The 23,812-nt window shown below is 38.5% G+C and overlaps 1 protein-coding gene across 5 annotated transcripts in view; it reads right to left on the reverse strand.

Moving 5' to 3' along the window:
* Positions 1 to 23,812, reverse strand: part of CEP112 (centrosomal protein 112) — a 301,926-nt gene that overhangs the window by 249,169 nt on the left and 28,945 nt on the right. For all 5 annotated transcript variants that reach the window (XM_077833092.1, XM_077833093.1, XM_077833094.1 and 2 more), the window contains 2 exons: positions 11,688 to 11,735; positions 11,481 to 11,558 (listed from right to left, as the gene is read on the reverse strand). In XM_077833092.1, coding sequence (XP_077689218.1) covers positions 11,481 to 11,558; positions 11,688 to 11,735 — 126 coding nt within the window. The remainder of the gene's footprint in view (positions 1 to 11,480; positions 11,559 to 11,687; positions 11,736 to 23,812) is intronic.

The raw sequence follows: 23,812 nt of genomic DNA on the forward strand, positions 1-23,812 counted from the left end.
TCACAGTAAATATAATTATGTCGACGCAGTGTCAGTGGACACACCACTTATGTCAACTGTTACAGGCTTTCAGGAGCCATCCCACAATACCCCAGACTGACAATACAATTGATACAAGTACTCCTGGTGAGAACGTGCACTGCTGACACAAGGAGCCAAGTGTTCACACACGCAAGCAATTTAATAACTGTGGTGGCTGTATGCCAACGTAAGTTAGGTTGACATAATTTTGTAGTGTAGACATGGCCTAAGCAAGCCTGGTTTAAATTGAAATAAAAGTGTCCACACAGCCTTTTTCACTGGTTTAACTAAGAGTTTAAAATAACGTCTTAATTTAAACCAGTACAACGCCACATGTAGACAAGTCCTAAAAAAAATACATCATACGAACAGCAATTTAATATAACCAACCACAAATCCCCTGCTCTTCAAAAAATTCCCCACCCCTGAAATCACAATTCCCCCCATACCATTTTCAGGTGCTGGTGGAAAAGGATGAGCCTCACAGTGAGCCCTCTCAATCTTTGGATTTGCGCTATTTTGGATTAAAAACCAAAATGAATTCGAAAGCCAGGGGTCAAACTATTCAATTTAGGTTTGTCTGGAATAAGCAAGCTTCCTAAACCTTTCATAGAAGGTGGCCCCTGAAGAGCACTCTAATGGGCTAGAGAGGGCCCCTTCAACAAATTCCTAAAGCTCATCAGGAGACTGAGGCACTCACCCTACTCCTGTACATTTCATAAGGTCTGCAGGAGTGAGGCACCTGTCATGCGGATACTGTGAAGAGACACAGGAATATGTTACTTTCTGCAATCCTCAGGCTTTTCCCACCCACAGGTGAAACAGTAGTATTCAATAATAGAGATTAAAACGTGTGTATGTAAGTCACAGCATAATGATTCTCCTAGTTTGAATGTCCATGTATGAGGAAAGAACAATACAGCAACAAAGATCAGCTTAAACCTTTTCACCCAGGCTTCAGGCTCTTAAGGTTCCGCATGTGTGTTGTGTGTTTTATTTTTATTCTCATTTATTCTATATAAACAAAACACACACACACACACCCTATTATAATGCTCAGGAAAACAATGCTGACAGAGTTTATAACATTCTTGGCAAAAATGACAAAAATATCTATTTTTAATTAAGAGAAAAATGTTTACTCTGTGATGTAGCCCAAAGCATAGCAATTTTAATTTTACATTTTTAAAAGCTCAAGTTAATTACAAGAGTCATCCTTTAGAATGCTGTCACCAAATTAGTTTTTATTAATTGCTCTTAATCAAGTATGCATTAAATGTCTAATTCGTATGTTTAAATATTTTCCCATGGAATAAAGCTATTAAGAGGAAGAATCAAAACCTTTAAAAAGTTCATTCACACTGACCACTTCATAAAACTAATGAAAAGAGAAGCCAGTCTGGTGAGTCAAACTGCCAGACTTAAGACCATATCTCGGTCCTCCAGCCAGCCTTCCACTGCTTGATGCATTTTTTTCCTTCACTCTTGTTCAATGTCCATATCCATTGAATTATTTTTCTATCATTTTCATCTTTCTAAAATGCTTTGTTCATTTTTCTTCTATAATTCTCTCGCTTCGTTAACTTCACATTTTTCTTATAATTGTTCTCTTTAATCTGAGTCTCAGTTTCTGTAGCCCTCCATTTCTACTCACCTGTCAACCCATTTCTTCTCTCTCCCTCTTGAATGAGGGATGGACTCTACATTTGCTAATCCTCAAAATGCAGGTCAAAGTGTCCACAAGGTGACAGAGTTACTCCATTTTCAACATCTCAAAACCTGTAGACATTTAACTATAAAAATGTCACAGTAGCATGGTTATTATACCTAGATGCAGATGAATCATTTTTTATATTACGGTAATACCAAAAATGTGCTAGGCTCTGAAGAGAAACAAAGAAAGTCCCCGCAATAAAGAGCTTATAATTAGGGCCCTAACAAACTCATGGCCATGAGAAACACATCACAGACTGTGAACTCTGGTCTTTTGTGAGCTTTTACCCTATACTGTATAGATTTCATGGGGGAGACCAAACTGTGGGTCTTGATCCAAAAGGGAGTTGCGGGGGGGGTCACAAGGTTATTTTAGGGGGTATTGCCAACCCCCTTACTTCTGTGCTGCCTTCAGAGCTGGGCAGCCCGAGAGCAGCAGCAGCAGCACGGAGGTAATACCATACCATGCGATCCTTCCTTCTGCGCTGCTGCCTTCAGAGCTGGACAGCCGCAGCGTGGCAGCTGCTGACTGAGGGCCCAGCTCTGCAGGCAGAAGCGCAGAAGGGTGGCAATACCATACTGTGCCATCCTTACATCAGCGCTGCTGCTGCTGCTGCTGGCGGCGGCTCTGCCTTCAGAGCTGGGCTCCCGGGCAGCAGCCACCACTTTCCAGCTGCTCAGCTCTGAAGGCAGCAACACCGCCAGAAGCGGCGCAGAAGTAAAGGTAGCAGTACCGCAACCCCTGCTACAATAACCTTGCGACACCCCCCCCCACCCCCCACCCCCCCACACACACACAACACTCCTTTTTGGGTTAGGATCCCTACAATTACAACTCGGTGAAATTTCAGATTTAAATAGTTGAAATCATGAAATTTACGATTTTTTAAATCCTATGATCATGAAATTGATCAAAATGGACAGTGAATTTGGTAGGGCCCTACTTATAATCCAATTGTACATATGATACAACAAGTGAGATCTACCATATGCCAACGGAGAAATCAGAGGATGATTGTTACAAAAATAAGTTCACACAGTCACTTAGTTGAAAAAGGGCCATTTCTTGTACAGAATACATTCCCCAATAGGTACAAAATTCTCCCCCATCACCATCCTCCAATTTCTAACCATTAAAATCCCCTTCCAGGGAAAAAGTTCCCCTTCACCCAATCCTCCACGGCTGTACAACTACCCACCCATTCTTCAGCTCTCCTCTCTCTCACCATGCACCCCACATGGCAAACCAGGGTAAGTTACCCAGCAAACATTCCATACCTCCCAAGGAAAATTACCCACTGCCCTCAACACAAGTTCCTCTCATCACCACATCATTTCTGGATATCAGAGCCCCCAGACCTCTGTATTCCCCACCACACTCACCCACACCCACCAGCCAAGCCGCCTACATGAACAGACAAACTGACAGCTTCTCACAGGCAGAGCCAAAACACAGTAGGTGGGGAAGACAGCCCAGCACACAACAAAAAGTTTAGCACAGGAGTCCAAGATCAAAACATGAAATGTCAGAACTACAACCATAATCAAATGACAAACTGTAAAAACTGAACTTTTCTTTACTTAGAGAGACAAAGGTGGATCAGGTAATATCTTTTATTGGACCAACTTCTGTTGGTGAGAGAGAGAAGCTTTTGAGCTACACAGAGCTCTTCCTCCAGTCTGAAAAAGGAACGACCAGCATCATCGCAAACTGTAAGGTGGAACAGATTGTTTAGCATAAGTAGTTAGCACATATTGTAAGGGATCCTTCAAGGTAAAGTGGCCCATTAACACCTCTGCAGCCATAGGCCTTTGTGTGGATCAAAAGCTTGCCTCTCTCATCAACAGAAGTTGGTCCAATAAAAGATATTACATCGTCCACCTTGTCTCTCTAGGGCCTGGTCTACACTGGGGGCGGGGATCAATCTAAGTTACGCAACTTCAGCCACATACTGAATAACGTAGCTGAAGTCGATGTACTTAGATCTACTCACCGTGGTGTCTTCACTGCGGTAAGTCGACAGCTGACGCTCCCCCGTCAACTCCGCCTGCAGCTCTCGCTCCAGTGGAGTACCGGAGTCAAAGGGAGAGCGCTTGGCCATCGATTTATCGCATCTAGACTAGACGCGATAAATCGACCCCCGCTGCATTGATCGCTGCCCACTGATCCTGTGGGTAATGTAGACAAGCCCTTAGGCTTTGTCTACACTGGTACTTTCATCATTAAAACTTTTGTTGCTCAGGGGTGTGAAACAGCAGCCCCTGAATGACAAAAGTTTTAACTACGAAAAGTACTGGTGTGGATAGCGCTTCGTCAGCGGGAGCTGTGCTCCTGGTGAAGGAGCTTCCGCCCGAAGTGGTTTTATTTGTCACCGGGAGAGCTCTCTCCCGGCAATAAAGAGCAGCGACACAGTGTAACTTATAACGGTGCGGTTGCAGCAGCAGAGACGCATTTTTGTGAGGTGCACAGTGTCGATGTAGCTTTTATATCCTGGAACCAACATGGCTACAACTACACTGCATACTTCCCTTCCTTGTCTCACAAGTCACATATCAAGCTTCATAACATAATTGTTACACCCAACATAGCCTTCAATAATTGCCTCATCTACAATCGAGTAAGCAGCACTATAGAGAATACAATGAGACTACCTTCACAAGCTCTGTAAATACTCTTACAGTAGAATTCGTGGTTATACTATAATAACCTTTAGATTAAAAGAATAAATAAATAAAAGTTTGTCTCTTGACAAATTTTTTTATTGCAAGTTTTTGCATTCTAGTAACATTAGAAAAGCAGAATGTTAAGTGACTTAAAATATGCTTGCTTCAGATCTGCTGAGCATGTACTGAGTTTAGATACCTTGCTTACTGGGGGGAAAAAGTTCTGTTGTAGAGAGATAATAAAGACAACAAAGATAAAAAATGTTCTAGCAAAGAATAAAAAATGTGAAACTGAAAAAATATGGAATAGAAGAAATAATTAAAGAAACAATTAAAAAAAAACACAAAGTAGTTCCAAAATGAAGTATTTTATGTCAAGTAAATTGATTGGGGGCTACCAACAACCACTAAAATAATAGTAGATTCATATAAATAGATTTGTTTTCTACTCCACAAGAGGTTCAAAATCAAATTTTAGCAACATAATCAGTTTTGTGTTTTTGAAAAACATAAATAAGGACTTCACTCCTTTTTTCACTCTACGGGTGGGTGGCATTCAGGATGGGTGGAGGTGAAGTTCAAAGGGAGCTTGCCTATTCCTCAAGATAAACCATTCCTGCCATCTGTTCTCAGTTCCTCTGAACTGCTGAAAACTGATCTGCCCTTGTTTTGTTGCCTCTTCCTTGTCTGAATCCAAGATTTTTCAGTGATGACAGTTTCCCAAATGGTTTAATCCATGTCAGAAGCATTGGGGGAAAAACTACTACAAACCACTGCCTGATGATGCTCACATTTGAACAACTCTGTGATGTGGTTATCATTGAAAACGGCCATGTGTTTGGCATTAGAGAGTTAAAACAGGTGCAGGGAAGGTTTATGAATGAAGGGCTAAAGGTTAAAAACAAAAAACCACAGTTATTTTATTTAATGCTCTCCCCTTTTACCACAAAGAAGTTGAAAAAAAGCTAAATCTTTAGAAAAACTTTCCTTTGTACAGCTGTACAGCACTTTTCTGTTAATATATTCACATACTCTAAATGAAAAGGCCTCACTTTTAATTGAGCTTCACAGTCAAACTAAGAAGAAAACACATTTAAGCCTCCTGGTTAATAGTAAGCATATGGTGATTGTGAAATACTTTCAAGTTAAAAATAGTCCACAGTACAGTACCATAAGCAAAAGGGACTGGATCCCCCACTGTGTGGTTTGCAGGAGACTTTGCAATTTCAACAGAATCACTTGTTGAGTGTTTTACAGAGGCTCTTAGTGTGAATTCCTGCTATTTGCATGAGTTCACAATATTATTCAGCTGACATAAGTGTGCTTCTGATTATTATTATTATTTTCTATTCCACTTTTAATGAAACCCTGTCTTACCATGTCCTGGCACAATTGGTGGTTTTGAATACTGCCAATCCAAAGGACTAGGCAATACCAAAGCAAGGCAGGAAAAGTGACGTCTACACAAGCCTGCTCAGTGTGATCGAGTATCAAGTTGGACTAGTAGTTGTTGATAGGGAGCAGCTTTTCAGATTAATTCCCTCATTAGTCATGGAAGTGTTGCCACCCAGCCTTGCTCTTCCTCATGTCTAGGCCAAAGGTTTTTTTTTCTACTGATTGTTTTAGGATTAGCCATCATGTACATATAAAGTTAAGCATCAGAGGGTAGCCGTGTTAATCTGTATCCACAAAAACAACAAGGAGTCTGGTGGCACCTTAAAGACTAACAGATTTATTTGAGCATAAGCTTTCGTGGGTAAAAACCTCACTTCTTCAGATGCATGAAGTGAAAGTTACAGATGCAGACATAAATATACTGACACATGAAGAGAAGGGAGTTACCTCACAAGTGGAGAACCAGTGTTGACCGGGCCAATTCGATCAGGGTGGATGTAGTCCACTCCCAACAGTAGATGAGGAGGTGTCAATTCCAGGAGAGGCAAAGCTGCTTCTATAATGAGCCAGCCGTTCCCAGCCCCTATTCAAGCCCAAATTAATGGTGTTAAATTTGCAAATTAATTTTAGTTCTGCTGTTTCTCTTTGAAGTCTGCTTCTGAAGTTTTTTTGTTCAAGTATAGCTATTTTCAAATCTGTAACAGAATGTCCAGGGAGACTGAAGTGTTCTCCCACTGGCTTGTGTGTGTTACCATTCCTGATGTCCGATTTGTGTCCATTTATTCTTTTACATAGGGACTGTCCGGTTTGGCCAGTGTACATGGCATTAATTAGGGCTTGAATAAGGGCTGGGAGTGGCTGGCTCATTACAGAAGCAGCTTTGCCTCTCCTGGAATTGACACCTCCTCATCTACTGTTGGGAGTGGACTACATCCACCCTGATCGAATTGGCCCGGTCAACACTGGTTCTCCATTTGTGAGGTAACTCCCTTCTCTTCATGTGTCAGTATATTTATGTCTGCATCTGTAACTTTCACTCCATGCATCTGAAGAAGTGAGGTTTTTACCCACGAAAGTTTATGCTCAAATAAATATATAAAGTTAAGACATTTCTAAGTTTTATTGTTCTTATAAACATCCAGTATCAAAGGGCAGGAGAACTGATTGTTTGCAGATGATGGCCCTATCCTTTCCAACTCTGGCTAATAGATTTGGAGTTCTATGCAGTTCTAAGTATTTATGGATAGTTTACTGAATTACGTACTTGTGCTTTAAACTTTCAGCAGTGTAGTTTATAGATTTAAAATTAAGTATGTGTAAATCTTTTTTTGTTTTCCATTTTTTAAATATGTCATGGAATTTGCTTTCCCCCAACTTGGTCCACTGGCTCTGGAGTCATTAACTTTCTGGACAATGTGCAAGGCCCATCTTTTTACTTATGAATTTGGGGAAGGACTGCTGAATGGGGGCAATTTGTTTCATTATATTTACTGTTTTTGTCTGATGCTCATGTAATTATTATGGTGAGCTGAGCAGCTTGCTATAAAATACAAGGTATTTATTTTATATAGACAATCTTTACACGAGAGAGCCCAGAGCATAGAGTAGACTGATATTTTATAAACTCAAAATAAATGAATAAAATATAATAACATCAATAGGACTACTAAGATTTGTTGAGAAAAGCAGGATTTGGCATATTAAGGTAAAATAAATACAACATGAATTTTAAAAAGGGGGTGAGGGAAGAAAAACATTTTATAAGAAAAAACCTATCAAGTACGAATGTGCAGATTTTTAAAAGCTAACCTAGTTCACCTCACATTTACAAGGGAATTTATTTTAGTCAGATGAAAGTGGTGTTCTCAAATTTTAATACGTTGCTTTGAAAAAAAATTGTATATGCAGAATAGGTTTCATGTCCATCATTCTAGTCATATAATAAGAGTTCTGCTGTACTGTTTGTAAGGAACATTACTGCATGGAGGGGTGGAGGAGCGGGTATCACAAAACAATTATCATGGGGTTATTAAGCAAAACAGTCCATTCTTTTTTGGGCCAGGATGTTTACAGGACACATTTCAAGCTACACACCAACTCACAATGTATTTTCAAACTTCTTAGAGAAGCCACAAAAAATTAAGGCATTCCATGTAGAGCACACACACACAAACCCAGGGTGTGGAAACACATAGAACCACAAAAAAATTCAAAATGAATCTTAGATGCAATAAATGAACAGGTTCACAGCTTTCTCCCTCTTTCAGGGCTCAAACATGGTAGTAATCAGATGTTTATTCCAGTACCAGAATGTCATCTTAAAAAGCAAAGATCTCATTACATGCAAGACCTACCCAAAAGTGACCATTTCCTCTTAATTATTCACAAACATATTCTAAAGAAAAAATTACTAGAACAGCATCCAATAATAAACGTTCAAAAATAATATGGAATCAAAACTGGAGCAAAAAGCAGGTGGATCTAACATATGCAAACAACAAAGGCATTGTTTTTCCTTTGATATAACCTGAAAAGATCTGGACATGGATACAAAACATCTATCATCTCAGAAAATGCCAAGCATTTCTGATGAAGGATAATAAAAGAAACATAGTTGAGAAAAACTGGATTTATACTAGCTAAGGTTCTAGACATCACTGGTTAACAATCAATATCCTATTTATTATAGCGTCATTAAGAACTACCCCCTCCACCAAACAAGGGGTGAGGTTTTCTGTTGGACCAGCAGGAGATGGACACAGTAGAGCTCTTTTCAGGTTTTGGAGGGTGGGGGCACATAGAAAGTATGCCTTCCTGGGCACACAGGAAAAGCATGAACAAGGGTAGGTGACTGTGACCAAGGACCTCTTGATGGCAACTGGCAGAGGGAACAGGGGTGCATAAAGTTTACAGGCATCCCCTGGGTCTGGTATTTACATTCTAGTTCACCAAAGTGTGTCATGGAAGATTTCTCCTGAAAACCTGTGTCACAGTGGTCATCAAAATTTTTGAGAAATGTATGCATGGATAATATGTAAGGAGATCATGTATATGTATATTCAGTGTGCTTATTGTCTTGTATTGTAAGACACAATACACAATGGTTAGCTAGAGAGAAATGTTTCCTTCCTCCTGGTGGAGTCTGTGGGTCACCTGTCTTATATATGTGTATGTATGTGTATTACAATACAAGACAATAAGCACACTGAATCAAAGGCTAGTAAAGAACCTCAGGGGACTTCAGAAGGAAAATTAACAGGAATAGGTAAACAGCAGGGTGACAATCCTGTTTGATAAGTGAAGAAAAAAGGACTGGTCTGATGTATCTGGGGTGCAGAAAGATGCTCTGGCATCCTTGATTCTATCCTTCATCTGGGAAGGCAAGTTGCCAGTGGGCTAATCTCATGAAAAGAATCTCAGCCATCCTGAAAAATGCTCTGAGAAAGACTTTGAGATAACTAGTACCTTATTAGACAAGAGGACATCTTGTTAGTTTAGGCTCTAAAATGTAATTTCTGGTACTATATATCACCCTGTTTCCAATGTTTCTGTTTCCTATCATTTGACTCTGTTCCTTGTTAAATAAACTTGGTCTTGTTTTTACTATACACATATCTAAGTGCTGTGTGTTAAGCAGAGATGGGGTCGAAGGTATAGCTAGTAAGCTGTACTGCACTGTTCCTTTGTAAGCAGGTGTAATAATTCTGTGAGTGTTCAGTGGATAAGGAGCTGGACAAGACAGGGTGATGCTCAGAGGACTCAGGGGTTGCAGTGTTCCTATTGCTAGCCTGCATGAGGGACAGCAGAGCCCACATGGTCTGAGAGGGGAGCACCTGTGTTGCGTGTGACTGGGACAGTCAGGGAGTTGACCCCTGGCAGATACAGACAAGGCTTCCCTAAGTTAAGGAGAGGTGGTAGCAAGGTGCCTCAGTATCCATGGGCAGTATTGCAGTGATACCTCTCAAGCTCTGATTGACCTGTTCAGGGTAGGCAGGAGCAGCTGACTGGTTCATGCAGCTCCTCCTTCTTGGGGAATAAGAGGCCTTCTCCTGAGTGTGAGCTACCAGCCAGCACACAAAGCATGCACTCACCGAAACTCACCCTGTTTTGTAGTTGTCTGGCTAGAATTCCCTGGTCCACCATGGGCCTAGCCAGATTGCCTTTTCAGGGTCAGGAAGAGGAAGGGATTTTCCCATTGTGTAAAATAGGCCAATATCCAAGAGAGTGGAAGGGGAGGTTATTTGTTTGCTTTTTAAAACTCTCCCATGCCAGCCTGAGGACCTGTTTGGTTAGTTACAATTTAAAATGGAAAATTATAAAAATGTTTCAACTAGCAGTGAGCATCCAGTGCAAGCACATCCAAGCACAGCATCCAGGAAGCCAATGGCATCTGACACAGTTGGTCTCAGGGCAGTGGGTAATTGAGTCTCACATAGACTGAGTCACCTCTATCTGCATTTCTCATCCCACACACAAATGGTCTCAAGCATCAAATTCCCAGTTACAGGCCATCCAGGGGTTAGGCATAGGATCAGCAAACTCAACTATCCCACACTGGACTCAAATAATTGCCTGATAGCTCGAGGACAAAGGGGTAGGGTAGAGGAGACAGTTGCCCTCCCACGCACTCCAGTCTGTTACAGAAATAAATAAAATTTGCAGCCTGCTACTTTTATCCCACACACCATGTATATCATCTGATGCATGGCCTGATTAATAAAAATTGAATACTGTAACCTGCCACAAACAAAACAACAACACGAAAACAGAACTGTGGGATATTTAGGCTGATGTAATGTACAAGTTTTATGGATCTCAACTCTTAGCTGAAGGTTTGGAAGTTTAACCCTTAGAACACTAATAGTTTCAAGTTGCTAGTCTAGCAGCTTCTTAGGCTGACAGAGCATAATAAAATGCACAGTATGTGCCTACAGTCTCCAAGTCGCTAACATGCATCAGTGAAATAGAATATGTACAGATGGAATGGCAAAGATGTCACAATAATATAGATACAAGCATGTCATAAAAAGATTTCCCTGTTACAGTATTAAAGGATTTGGTTTTATAGTACAAGGAATAATGTGCCCCACATTGTACATAATAAGACTGTAAATTCCATCCAGGAGCTCTGGTGAAGATATCAGCCATAAGAGCAAAGCTTGAGTGCTTTGTTCATCTCACCAGAATCCATTATACCCCTAATTTATGTTCATAGGAAGTGGTACATTATTTAATACATTACAGATTTTCAGAAATAATTCTCACAGCCTGAAGTCTCTTGTCCACCTCCCATATCCCATGACACCTTCCTCAGATTCTAGTAATTGGACTAATCACGTGGGGAAAGTTAATGATCCGTAAGTCTTTGCAGGACCAAAGGAAATTAATTGACATTTTTAAGGGCTACCAATGTACAATTTTTCTTTAAATATTGAAGGTGTCATTTTTTCCTAAATTGTTATAAAATAATTTATTTGCTTAGCACAAACTCAGTGACCTTGAAGTAGATTGTCTTAAGCAAGATTTCCAGCATATCCATAGTTACATTGGTATACATATACTGTTTTTATCACATACCCTTTCTTCTTAGAAAGAACAGAGATTGCTGATCAAAACATCACTTATTTCACTAGAATGAATTTTTTTTTAGGACATTTAAAGATCCAGATATTTGAGAAGTATCTTACCTCTTTTTCATGCATGCGAAACAGGGACTGTTCATCACGAAAAGTGCTAATTTTTCCGAAGCCTATTTTGGGTGTCATCTATTGAATGAGAAAGTTCATATTTAAAAGTTCAAAGCATTACCTTGAGGAGAATCATTCTCAAGTGAAAAATATAAAAGGCAACATACAGTCTACCTCCAAAAATCATCAAGGGAATATAACACCTACCAGAGTCAGAGGTATGGGCTTCTCTCGCAAATATCTTGGATTTTCTAGCTGGAAAACAAGACATCGTACAACAGCAGCTTACTGACCACATGACATAGCTTTTCATCATTATTTCTTATAAAATAACTTTAAAAAACTATGGCCAAAGATTTACAAAAGTAGATGTAAATACAAATATACTTTGTTAGGTTCAGTGGAGTTAATCTGGCTTTCCACTGGTTAAACAGAGAGAAAAATTCAATGTAGTGTTTTTTCCAAAAAACATAATTGACTACGACTACACAAACAACGATCATACATGGAACTCACTGTAAAAAGAAAAATTCATTAAAAGTACTGTATAATTACAGCAGCCCTTTCAATCACAAACTTTAAGAACTGCATTTGAAACACTGTGCACAAACCACTTCCTCTATCAGACAGCTATATCTCACTTAATTTTCTCTAATTATGAGATTCAAACATCATATCACACAGAATGCATAACATCCAGGAAATGCTTTCAAGAATATAAATCTGTCAAATATGGTATGAAGATTTGGAATGAAAATGTGATTGCAATACACATCTTACAACATTAAGTCCTTTATTTTTAGAGAAGATTAAACTGATCTATCAGGCATGGCAAATACGAAATATATCAAGAGTGCTTGCCACTTTTTTGAATTTATAAATGAAAGAAGGAGACTTAATCTCTCTGTAATTTCAATCTGACACAGTATTCTTCATTTCCTGTCCTAAAGTATTATGTTATATTCTTATGTGCTGCTGAAGAGTTGTCATATATCACCCCAGAGGTGGCTATAGTTCAATTTTACACACACAGTAATGTTTTTAAACTTTCTTGGTTCCATTTGGATGAAAAGTGCTATATACATTAAAGATCATCACTATAGCCAAGCCAATAGTTTAAAACATTTAAGCTTTTTTCTAAATAACCCATCACTATTTACCTTGCAGGAATTTATTATAGCAGACCAACCAGACGTTCTTTTAAACAAAAAGTTACCTGTATTATTTAATGTGCATCACTGTATTTCGGAAAGAAAAATCAAAGTTCAACTTTTTACAATGACCACATTCACTTATTAAAATGAGGACATTATTTCCTTGCTATTCATTTTCATCATAAAAACAGTGATTGTACATTTAAATAAGTGCAGTAAGGGCTTTCCAAAAATATTCCAGCATAATGGAATTGAAGGGACATCATCATCTTAAAAATTACCAAGGAAGTTACCGATTCACATTGGGTTGACAGCAGATATGAACAGACAAAGGTGAACAAAAGAGACCATCGTATCCTTGGTGTAAGGAAAGGAGATAAAATGAAATTAGTGTGGTAGAGAAAGTGAGAGGAAACAAGGGAGAAAGAAAAGGAAAGCAGGAGTAGACTGAAGGATGAGGAGAAAAGAAAAAAGAGCAAGCACAGAAGTTAAAAAAAAATAGGCACCTAACAGAAGGAGCAGGAGAGGGAGAGACAAAAGCTGCAGCTCCATAATTCTCTACTAATGTCTTGTCCCTACCCATAACCTCACCCTGCCAAATCCTTCCCACCAGCATGGATCTACAATTGAGCAGAGAGCCCTCCATAGATTCAAAGGGAGAAGGCACTCTTTGGCCCCCTAGCTACTTTCTGGGGGCTGAACCTACCTACTCTAAGCCTCAATTAACCTCAAGAAAAGTTATGTGGAAACTAGGAATGCAGGATCCGGCTTCAAGGGTGTAAATGCTTTTTAAATGTCCCACACTTTGCACATAAATTGTAAACAATTTTTCTTAGCTTTTTAAAGATAAAAGTTGTTAAAGATTTACAGCTAATTGACATAATTTATTTGGGCATGGAACGCAATAATTTTCAGCCTTGCTTAATTTCAGCACCACTTTGAATAAGTAAGGTATATGCTAGTTGTTTATAAAAGGGGGGGGGGGAAAATGTGGCTCTAATACGTTCTATGGCTTAAGTCTTAACATTTTCTGATTTTGTAACAGCAGCCAGATGTGCTTTGAAGTTAAATGTTCCCATTTTGTTACTTGCTGTGGATTATATCCACTTAAAATGATCTGTAAACATTTAATGTTTCAACATTCATTCCTTTCATGCTAGTCTTCTGCAAAACTTCTTGTTCTCAAAATTATACCACATTAAAGGAGGAATATCACAGTGAAGAGTGGAGGAAAAACTTGTATTTGTGAGAAACATGCAGATTTAAAAATAATAAGTCAAAGGTCAAAGACAAATCAAAATACATATGTATGATGCAGAAGGTTTACCGTGTGTCAAATAGTAAATCACATGACAAAGTTTTTTGGGTATGAAGCAAATAAAATACATCTTTATTTGACATACAGTTGAACTCTCATTTGCAAATACCCTTAGTACAAATTGAATTTTCAGACATTTTTTGTAGAAAAGGTTTTGGATCTCTTCTATTCTGTCCATTAGTCAGTCAAACAATTATACAGGCAACATATCATGTTTCGTTTTGTGAAGGTTGGTATTGTCACTTTAAAACACTTGAGCCCTCATAAGCCAACAGTTCGATGGTGGGAAAGCTAAGGGGGCACCTGTTTAAAAAACACTCAGAACAAAGGGGGGGGGGTGGAAAATTATGGAAACTATCCCCTTTTTCAAAATTAGTAGAGCTGCGGGGCACAGCAGAAAATCAGCACCTCAGCAAGAAAGAGCAATTCAGTCAAACACTTTCAGCTCTATTTCTGCCAATACCTATAATTTAAAGCAACCGATACATGCTACGGGGAAAACGTCAACACACTTGATTAAAAAGGTTATTTTCTGTTTGATCAGCTGATAAAGATAATCCACTTTACCTCGTTGTGCGCTATCACACTACAGTCCATAACCTTAAGAAAGATATGGTCTGTATTTCATTGGGTATTAAAATTACTTTTTATACTTCTATAAACAAAAGACACGTTAAATCTGGTAAAAGCTTTCCATGGCATGTTTCATCCATTTACTAAAACGTGTTTCTACACCTCTTAATATATTAGTGACATACTACCTATGGTCCTGAACCAAACCCACTTAACATTAAAAAAAAAACAGGGGGCTTCCACTCACTGATTCCACTGAATCAGGCCCCAATTACCTTATACAAACCAACATTCTCATTACCAAATATTGTTCTAAACTGGACACTGTTGTCAAAAGGTCAATATAGAGAGACGCTGTATCAGCTATACTGTGAAACCTTACTCATCCTTTTTAAGTCATCAATATGACAAAGCACAGAGAACCACAGCTGCAAATAAACCCTACATAAAACCAGATGACGCTGTTCCGTGTTTTTGCTAAATATTTGTATACCAACATGTACATAAATAGTGACATTTTTATTTTTATTTTTTACTTCCTATTGCAAGATACTGTTGTATAAAAAACACCAAAGTACGTATTTAATTTGGGTTTTGTTCTGGAATTTTTATTTAATGCCTGAAATATTATCCCACCCTAGCTCGGTCACGCAGGACAGTAAGATGAAGTAAACACACGTGCGTATACACATACTACATTACCGCAAGCATGTGCATCCAGTAGTCCTCCACTTCCCACTACCTCAAGCAGGTGAGTAGGAAAGGGAAAGACAGTGGATGGAACCAAGGCTCCATCTCTGTAATGCATTAGCCAACAGAGTGGAGCTGGCATGATGGAAGAACTAAACTGCACTAAGGAGATTTCCCCCAAAAGCAAAGAGGAAGCGGGAAAGGAAATTGTGATTTTGAATATTGGCTCCTTCCACAGGGCTTCTCCTGGGTACGCACAGCCGCACACCATTCCTTATACTTAGTTTAGCATAAGGCTCAATCTAACCCTAAATATATAAAATTATAACCAGGGTCCCTATTCCTCTTAAAAAGCAAATATCACAGAAATGGCTACATATCAGGACTCAATCTTCCCACTCCTCCCTTGCATCATATTTTGTTTTTTGGAAGCTACTTATTAAGCAATACTTTGAAAACTAAAATAATACAGGATTTATTGCAGTTCAATACTAGAGTTGAAAGGCATCTTTAGATTTAGGAAAAAACATTTGGAACAGCAAGCTTGCCACACATTTCCCTGTAAGCCTCTTCAAAGAGAAAAACATGTTTGGTTTTCAAAACAAAGATGGAAAAACACACATGAAAGAGTTAAGAACACTTAAGATTTTGAAATGGTAAACAGCTAAACTGAACCTTGACCGGAGTTCTTACTTTAATCTAACAAACCCAGTCAGCCAGCATGTTTGCTACAGAAACAAATGCTGAATAGTTTCAGGAAATTTAAGTATGGATATTCTTATCTAACATTGTGATTTGTAGTGAAGTACACTTTAAATTGCTGCTGGACTTGAAAACGGTTTGTCAGCATGAAAGTTGAATTTATTTTTTGAAGTCACACCACCACTCGTAGTTCACTGTGGGAAAGTTTTTACAGTGGTGCTGCCCTCCAACACCACCGTATCTATAGTAGGTATGTTTACAATAAGCAACAGAGAGAAACTACGAAAACCAAACAAAAGAAAGGACATGGCTTGTAGAGAAATGTTGAGTTTAACTGGAACAGAGAGACAAGAAGGAAGATCTGAGCCAAGTACCCAAGAAACTTCAGGTATACATTGCACTATTGCTGAAACCACCCAAGAATTCACCATAATTTTATCTACTTTAAACCTGTAGGACAGCTATATTCCTTCTGGACAAAGATAGATAGATCTTTGATGCATAGATCTTCTTTGGCAGCCAGTCATTCCTGCCCCTCTATCACAGCCAGAAGAGCCTCTAGAGAAAGAGATACACAGTGCCCTTGCCCCCAAACTCCCAGGACTAAGCGCATTCAGCCCAAATTACCCCTTCTACAAGAGGGTGCAAGTGCAATGGACTTGAACGGAAATTGTGTCCACATTCGGCAGGGCTGACTTTGATCCACTGTTTCTACAGTCCTGCCCAGATGGAAAGCAAGAGATTATGGATCAGGTTTTACATAAGACTGGTTAGACTAAAGGTCCATCTAGCTCAGTATCCTGTCTTCCGACAGTGGCCAATGCCAGATACTCCAGAAGGAAGGAACAGAACAGGTAATAATAAAGTGATCCATCCCCTGTCGCCTATTCCCAGCTTCTGGCAAACAGAGGCTAGGGACACAATCCCTGCCCATCCTGGCTAATGATAGACCTTTAGATTTTCAAAATTGATTTTGAGTGCCCAATTTCATACACCTTAAAGGGGCATAATTTTCAGAAAATGCAGAGCTCCCACTTCTGAAAATAAGGACACTTTCAGACTTCTCTATTTGGGCACTCAAAACCTGGGACAACCAAAACCACTACATATTTTGGAAAATCTCGGCCCAGATCTTTGAAAATATGAAGAAATATAAAATGTATTCAAGTAAAGAAATTATTAAACATTCGTCCAGCTATTACAGAATTTAATGGATGGTTCTCCTATCAGAGGACTTCATTTTACTGATTAGACTAGGCACTTTATAATGTGGGTTTACACACGCTGTAAAGCAGCAAGAACATTTCATTTTAGATGTGTTTCCTGAAAGATGCAATGCACTAACATTTTAGCATAAATTTCAAAAGAAAATTATGTTAATCACTTAATTATAAGACCTATTGTACTCTATATACATAGTATAATAATTATATTTATAATTATTTCAAATATAAAACAATTACACTAGTCCTCTACACCAAATGCTGCCCCACCAAGAACACCGGTTTAATTATGAGCTCTATAAGCATTGTAGAGAAACACATTTATCCACAGGAAAAATGAAAAGCCTCACATCGCTTTCCAGCTAATTACTTTGAGGAACCTAGGAAACAGTCTTGCTGGACTCAAACAATTTATGTTTAGTTTCTTCAAGAAGAAAAAAAATTAAGCAGTGAATCCTAAGTCATTTTTCTATCCCTTTCTTCCACCGTCCAACCTAAGAAAATTTAATGTAAATCACTGACCAAAGAATTTCTTAGGCAGGAGTCCTTTTTAATTCTTTATCACAAGAGAGTCTTCCACATGAGAAATTCTTTGGGATAAGACTTAAAATCAAGGTCCTGAGCACTTTTTATTAAACATCCCACGGCATAGCACTTTTGATAAAAGTTGGGAGTTAATCCATTTTTAGTTGGATAAATTCCAATGCCAAAAAAAAAAAAAATCAAATCATACCTTGCCTCACTAAAATTCTCTTCCAATTTCAATTGGATACAATATTTGTGTGCATTTCCTTTCCTGAACTATTGTGTTGTATTTCCATCACACATTACAGAGCCACCATAGCATACTTTAGAATTGGCACCACTCAGTGGTAGATGAAATGCTATCTCAGGGATATGGTAAAGCCTATTTCAGTGTTTACAAATTGCCTTGCAGGCTCTGGATGAAAGACGTTACAAAAGTATCCACTTGTTAATATTAGTTCAGTTCTACTGTATAAATATTATTTCTCACATTGATGTTTTATTCTCCATATAGATTCTCTCACACAGGAATTCTTTTCACTCTAGAAAGTTAACCAACAACTTTGCTTACATCAGAGAAAAGCAATAAAATTTTTTCCAAAGGTAATATAAACAGTTACTTTATATAGCCAACTTCTTTTCCTTTAAATTAAATGTATTTTACTCTCAATCAATAAGCAATTTTTCTAAAACAAAACTAAAAACAAGGTCTGATCATTCACAATTTATATTAAAAATTGAGATAGAATATCTACGGTCTTTAGGCTGCTGTATACTTTAGACCTAAAACAATATTTTTAACAGATTCTAAAATAAGTTACAAATGACAAAAAGAGTTCAAAGTAGCTGCAACATAATTGGAGATTTGAACTCAACTAATCTTACAGAAGGAAAACTTTTTTCCTTCAAAACAGCAATACAGTAGATTTTTTTTGTCTGCATTACTAATTCAACTTCAAGGCAGCAAAACTTAATCAAGGACAGTCCCATATCAATTTAGATAAAACTCAATAAAGGCTCAGAAAGAGACTATTATAATGTATTTAAAAGTCATTTTATATTAGTGTTCCATTTATGAAAGGCAAAATTTATCAAGATCAAAAGCCTACTTTTCAAATGTGTCCAAACATGACTAGAATCTAAAGAGCTAAAATAATATGTTTGATAGGGATATTCAAGTATGCTCTAAGACAAATGGGGCAATAGCGTTACTAGCAAGAAGCAGCAAAATGGTTAAGCTAAGCAATGTGACACTTTTTGATACAATAGACGTTTAAATATTTTTCTTGTAGAGGAAGACATTGTTGATATCATAAATATACTTTGAAGCTTTCATATCATAACACTTGTTAAGCATTAACCTCTCCATTTGGTTCAGAAATCATAAACACTGACTTCCCTAAACAAAGCATTTCATGATAGTTCTGATAAGAAGCAATATTCTGCAATAAAAACACATAACCACATGTTAAAAAATAAAAGTAGAGTCAATCAGGCCCAGGAATCAAAAACATACAAGACAATATTTGGAAGCAGTGTTAAGTTTCAGATCTGACTTTTTAAATGTACAATTGCAAACACAATCTAAATTCCATATTCTTCCCTCATAACTAGACACAACAACAAATAAAATGGCAAATCTGCTAAAACTGTACGAACAGTCAAACTCTAGATAAGAATTCAGACTACCAGTTTAGACATAACAGCCAGAAACAACTAGTTACAGGCACTTAGCAGCTCAGCATCAGGCCTTTATTTATTGCTCCTATATTTATACATACTGAGAACTTATATGTTGATAAGACAGAGATGAGGATACTTTCCTTATCCTGTCAATAATTCCTCGTTGGGAAAATCAGCCCTCAGGCCCATTGGAAATGGACTCTCAGGAAACAGCTGCAACATATAGGACCATGTTCCTTCTCTGAAGCAATCCTCACACCACAGTGATCCATTTCTTTACAGTCTCAAGATTATTGCAAGATGCGCAACCTGGCGGTACTTTCAAAAATGGGTAGAATGCAAGCAACTTGGACATTTAATGGGGAAAGCTGTTAGACAGGCCACACCAGCACTTATTTTGCGCTCCATTCCTGCTTCCTATTCACTTTCTTGTGCAGTCTAAGGTGTTTGTTATGTTCTGCAAAACCATAAATGGTCTGGGTTCCAGTTACTTAAGGGATAACCTCTGTGTGTGTGTGTGTGCGTGTCCTGAAATGGGAATTATTTTCTGGGTCATTCTCTTTGTCAGCTCATTAAGTTAAACTCTTTGTGGAAGGCAGCAGGGTGCTTCTAACACCTCTGGAACCTATTCCTTCAAGTGGTCTGGCAGAGCCAAAGTGTAGTTAGATTCAGGGCACAGTGTAACATTTTGCTTGTTGGCGCCTAGATGGCACAGAGATGGCAGCAGTGGAAATAGGAATAATTTCATTTCAACCCTCCCAAGAACTGAGCATGCTACTCTTGGAGGTCTCCTAGCCTGTGGAACAGAGAACATGCTCAGGATCAGAACTCTGATTGCTCAGTATAATGCCACTAAACAAGCATGCTGGCCCTGGGTAGTAGCGTTTATACAAACACAGATGACTGGTAGTTACTCATTTGTAAATTGACCTGATAAAGGAAGAGTAATATTCAAACTTCTCTAAAAGAAATATTGAGCATAGGGAAATGAATTTCATAAAGCATTTGAAAGTATTTTCTATCAAGGTAATTTAAGGTGAAGGAGGATTTAGAATAGAAAATACACTATGTACGCTAAAGCAAAAGTTTTGGAAAGCTTCCAGTAGTCTCACTCTTCTTCTCAAGCTACAGTTGCAAGCCAAAACACATTGCCAGCTCTGGCAAGCCAATGATTTCTTGCTTTTCTCCCACCAGACATTTAAGAATACAAACTGGTGTCCATTATGCTTCCTGACTGCCACCTCATGAAAGTCATTTAAATCTGTTTTGGTACTGAAGTGCCATAAAGCACTCTTGACTTGTGGATCTATCTTAAAGAGAGACATTCAGAGAAAGATTATTTCAGAGGACATATAAATTTAAGCGCATTGAATATTCTAATATTTATTTATTTAGGCCCTACTTAAAAACCCCATAAGAATGAGAAAAAGCAAAGGCAGGCCGTTATCCACCTGTAACTTCTCAAATGTTTTACAGAGGAGTATTATACTTTTGAGTAAAGAAAATGTATACAATCTTTCAAGAGCCAACCGAAGGAAAATGTTAGATTTCATGAATAAACAGAATAAGACTTGGATTGTATATAGGGCCTCATACTCAGGGTATCCTTAAAACATGTAATAAAAGAATGTCAGGGTACCAATAGTGCAATGGCTGTGTGGTCAAATTCCTCAACTTGTGACTACCACTCAATAGTTCTTTATTATCTGTATTTTTCTTTAAATAGAAATGGAGTATATTAGCCAGTTACGTCTTTGAAATCTCTTATTTCATGTATAGAACCATAAGAGCTCAAAAGAAGGAACCTGCCTCATTCAAAAGATGACATTTCCAGTACTGCAGCATCTTCTGTACTGACCCGCATGCCATGACTGCATAAGAACAAATATGCTAATCTATTTGTGAAGAAATTAAATATGTTCTCATATATTAGAGTTAGAGAATGAGACGGTCTGTGCTTCATTATGTTGTTGTTGTGTTTTTGTTTGTTTGTTCACTCTTCTTCTTATGTTGCCAGGGTTAGAAATGTTAGAAAGCCTGTATGAAACCATATGAAATAAGAAGTCTTTTAAATATCTTTTCGGAAACATGTATTATAATATTTAGCACTTCTACACACTTTATATTTTAAAAGCATTTTACAAATATCAAATAATCCTCACAACAGCCCTGAACGGTAAATGTATTTAAATGTAAGTTGTATATATAATGTCTGCCACTATTACTTCCTTTTGATAAGTCCTAGAACAGTGGTCCCCAACCTTTCTTGTGGGAATAGTCTGCTGCAGAAGACAAAAAACTGCAGCAGACACCCTGCTGCTGAAATGCCACTGCCGAGAAGCGGCAGCGGCAAGAAGCATCGCCGCCAAAATGCTGCCGGGAAACAGCAAAGCTTCTCGGTGGCATTTCAGCGGCGGGGTGTCCTGCAGGTGCACAAAAATGCCCCGACGGCCACCATGGCACACATGGGCGCCACCGCGTCGTGGGCGCCACGTTGGGGACCCCTGTCCTAAACCAATAATCCTCCCTTTTACACTCAGAATTCCCAGAAATTCCTTTGCTTTGGTATCAATCTTATTGTCAGAGTTATAACTGAATCTGCAATTAGAAATTAGTTAGCATATCAAATTAAACAAACTTTCCAGGAAATCTTCTGTCTTTAGCACTGTCCAGTCCTTCAGTTAATACGAATTTCCACCTCCCCACCACAAAGAAAAGATTATTAAATTATATTCCTACAGGTTTACGTGGAGGGAATATTTAGTTTTGAATTTACAGTGGTGCCTAGAGGTTAAAAAAATGTATTAAAAGTACATTCTGCCCCTAGTTAGTATCAGAAAGTATGATTATAACTAGGGCTGTCAAGCGCTTTAAAAAATTAATTGCAATTAATCACACTGTTAAAATATAATGGAATACTATTTATTTAAATATTTTTGGATGTTTTCTACATTTCAAATATATTGATTTCAATTACAACACAGAATACAAAGTGCTCACTTAATATTTATTTTTGATTACAAGTATTTGCACTGTAAAAAAAACTACAAGTATTGTAGTGCAAGCTCTTTATCATGAAAGTTTAACTTACAAATGTGGAATTATGTACAAAATAAACCGCTTTCAAAAATAAAACAATGTAAAATTTTAGAGCCTGAAAGTCCACTCAGACCTACTTCTTGTTCAGACAATCGCTCAGACAAACAAGTTTGTTTACATTTGCAGGATATAATGCTGCCCACTTCTTATTTACTATGTCACCTGAAAGTGAGAACAGGTGCTCTCATGGCACGGTCGTAGCCGGCGTCGCAAGGTATATACGTGCCAAATGTGCTAAAGATTCAGATGTCCCTTCATGCTTCAACCACCATTCCAGGGCACATGCATCCATGCTGATGATGAGTTCTACTCGATAACAATTCAAAGCAGTGTGGACCGACGCATGTTCATTTTCATTATCTGAGTCAGATGCCAATAGCAGAAGGTTGATTTTCTTTTTTGGTGGTTCGGGTTCTGTAGTTTCCGCATCAGAGTGTTGCTCTTTTAAGATTTCTGAAAGCATGCTCCACATCCCATCCCAATCAGATTTTGAAAGGCACTTGAGATTCTTAAATCTTTAGAAATCTCACATTGGTACCTTCTTTGTGTTTTGTCAAATCTGCAGTGAAAGTGTTCTTAAAATGAATCATGTGTGCTGGGTCATCATCCGAGACTGCTATAACATGCAATATATGGCAGAACGCGGGTAAAACAGAGCACGGGATATACAATTCTCCCCCAAGGAGTTCAGTCACAAATTTAATTAACACATTATTTTTTTTAACGAGTGTTATCAGCATGGAAATATGCAGTCTGGAATGGTGGCTGAAGCATAAAGGGCCAAACGAATGTTTAGCATATCTGGCACATAAATACCTTGCAATGCCGGCTACAATAGTAGGAGCGTTGCCAGCAGATCAAGGGAAGTGATTATTTCCCTCTATTCAGCACTGGTAAGGCCGCATCTGGAGTACTGCATCCAGTTTTGGGCTCCCCACTACAGAAAGCATATGGACAAAATGGAGAGAGTCCAGCAGAGGGCAACGAAAATTATTAGGGGGCTGGGACACATGACTTATGAGGGGAGGCTGAGGAAACTGGGCTTATTTAGTCTGCAGAAGAGAAGAGTAAGGGGAGATTTTATAGCAGCCTTCAACTACCTGAAGGGGGGTTCCAAAGAGGATGGAGCTAGGCTGTTCTCAGTGATGGCAGATGACAGAACAAGGAGCAATGGTCTCAAGTTGCAGTGGGGAAGGTCTAGGTTGGATATTAGGAAAAACTATTTCACTAGAAGGGTGGTGGAGCACTGGAACGTGTTACCTAGGGAATTGGTGGAATTTCCAACTTTAGAGGTTTTAAAGGGCCAGCTTGACAAAGCCCTGCCTAGGATGATTTGGCTGGGGTTGGTCCTGCTTTGAGCAAGGG

The sequence above is a fragment of the Eretmochelys imbricata genome, chromosome 14, assembly GCF_965152235.1.
Source record: "Eretmochelys imbricata isolate rEreImb1 chromosome 14, rEreImb1.hap1, whole genome shotgun sequence".
In the NCBI taxonomy this organism is placed as follows: domain Eukaryota; kingdom Metazoa; phylum Chordata; order Testudines; family Cheloniidae; genus Eretmochelys; species Eretmochelys imbricata.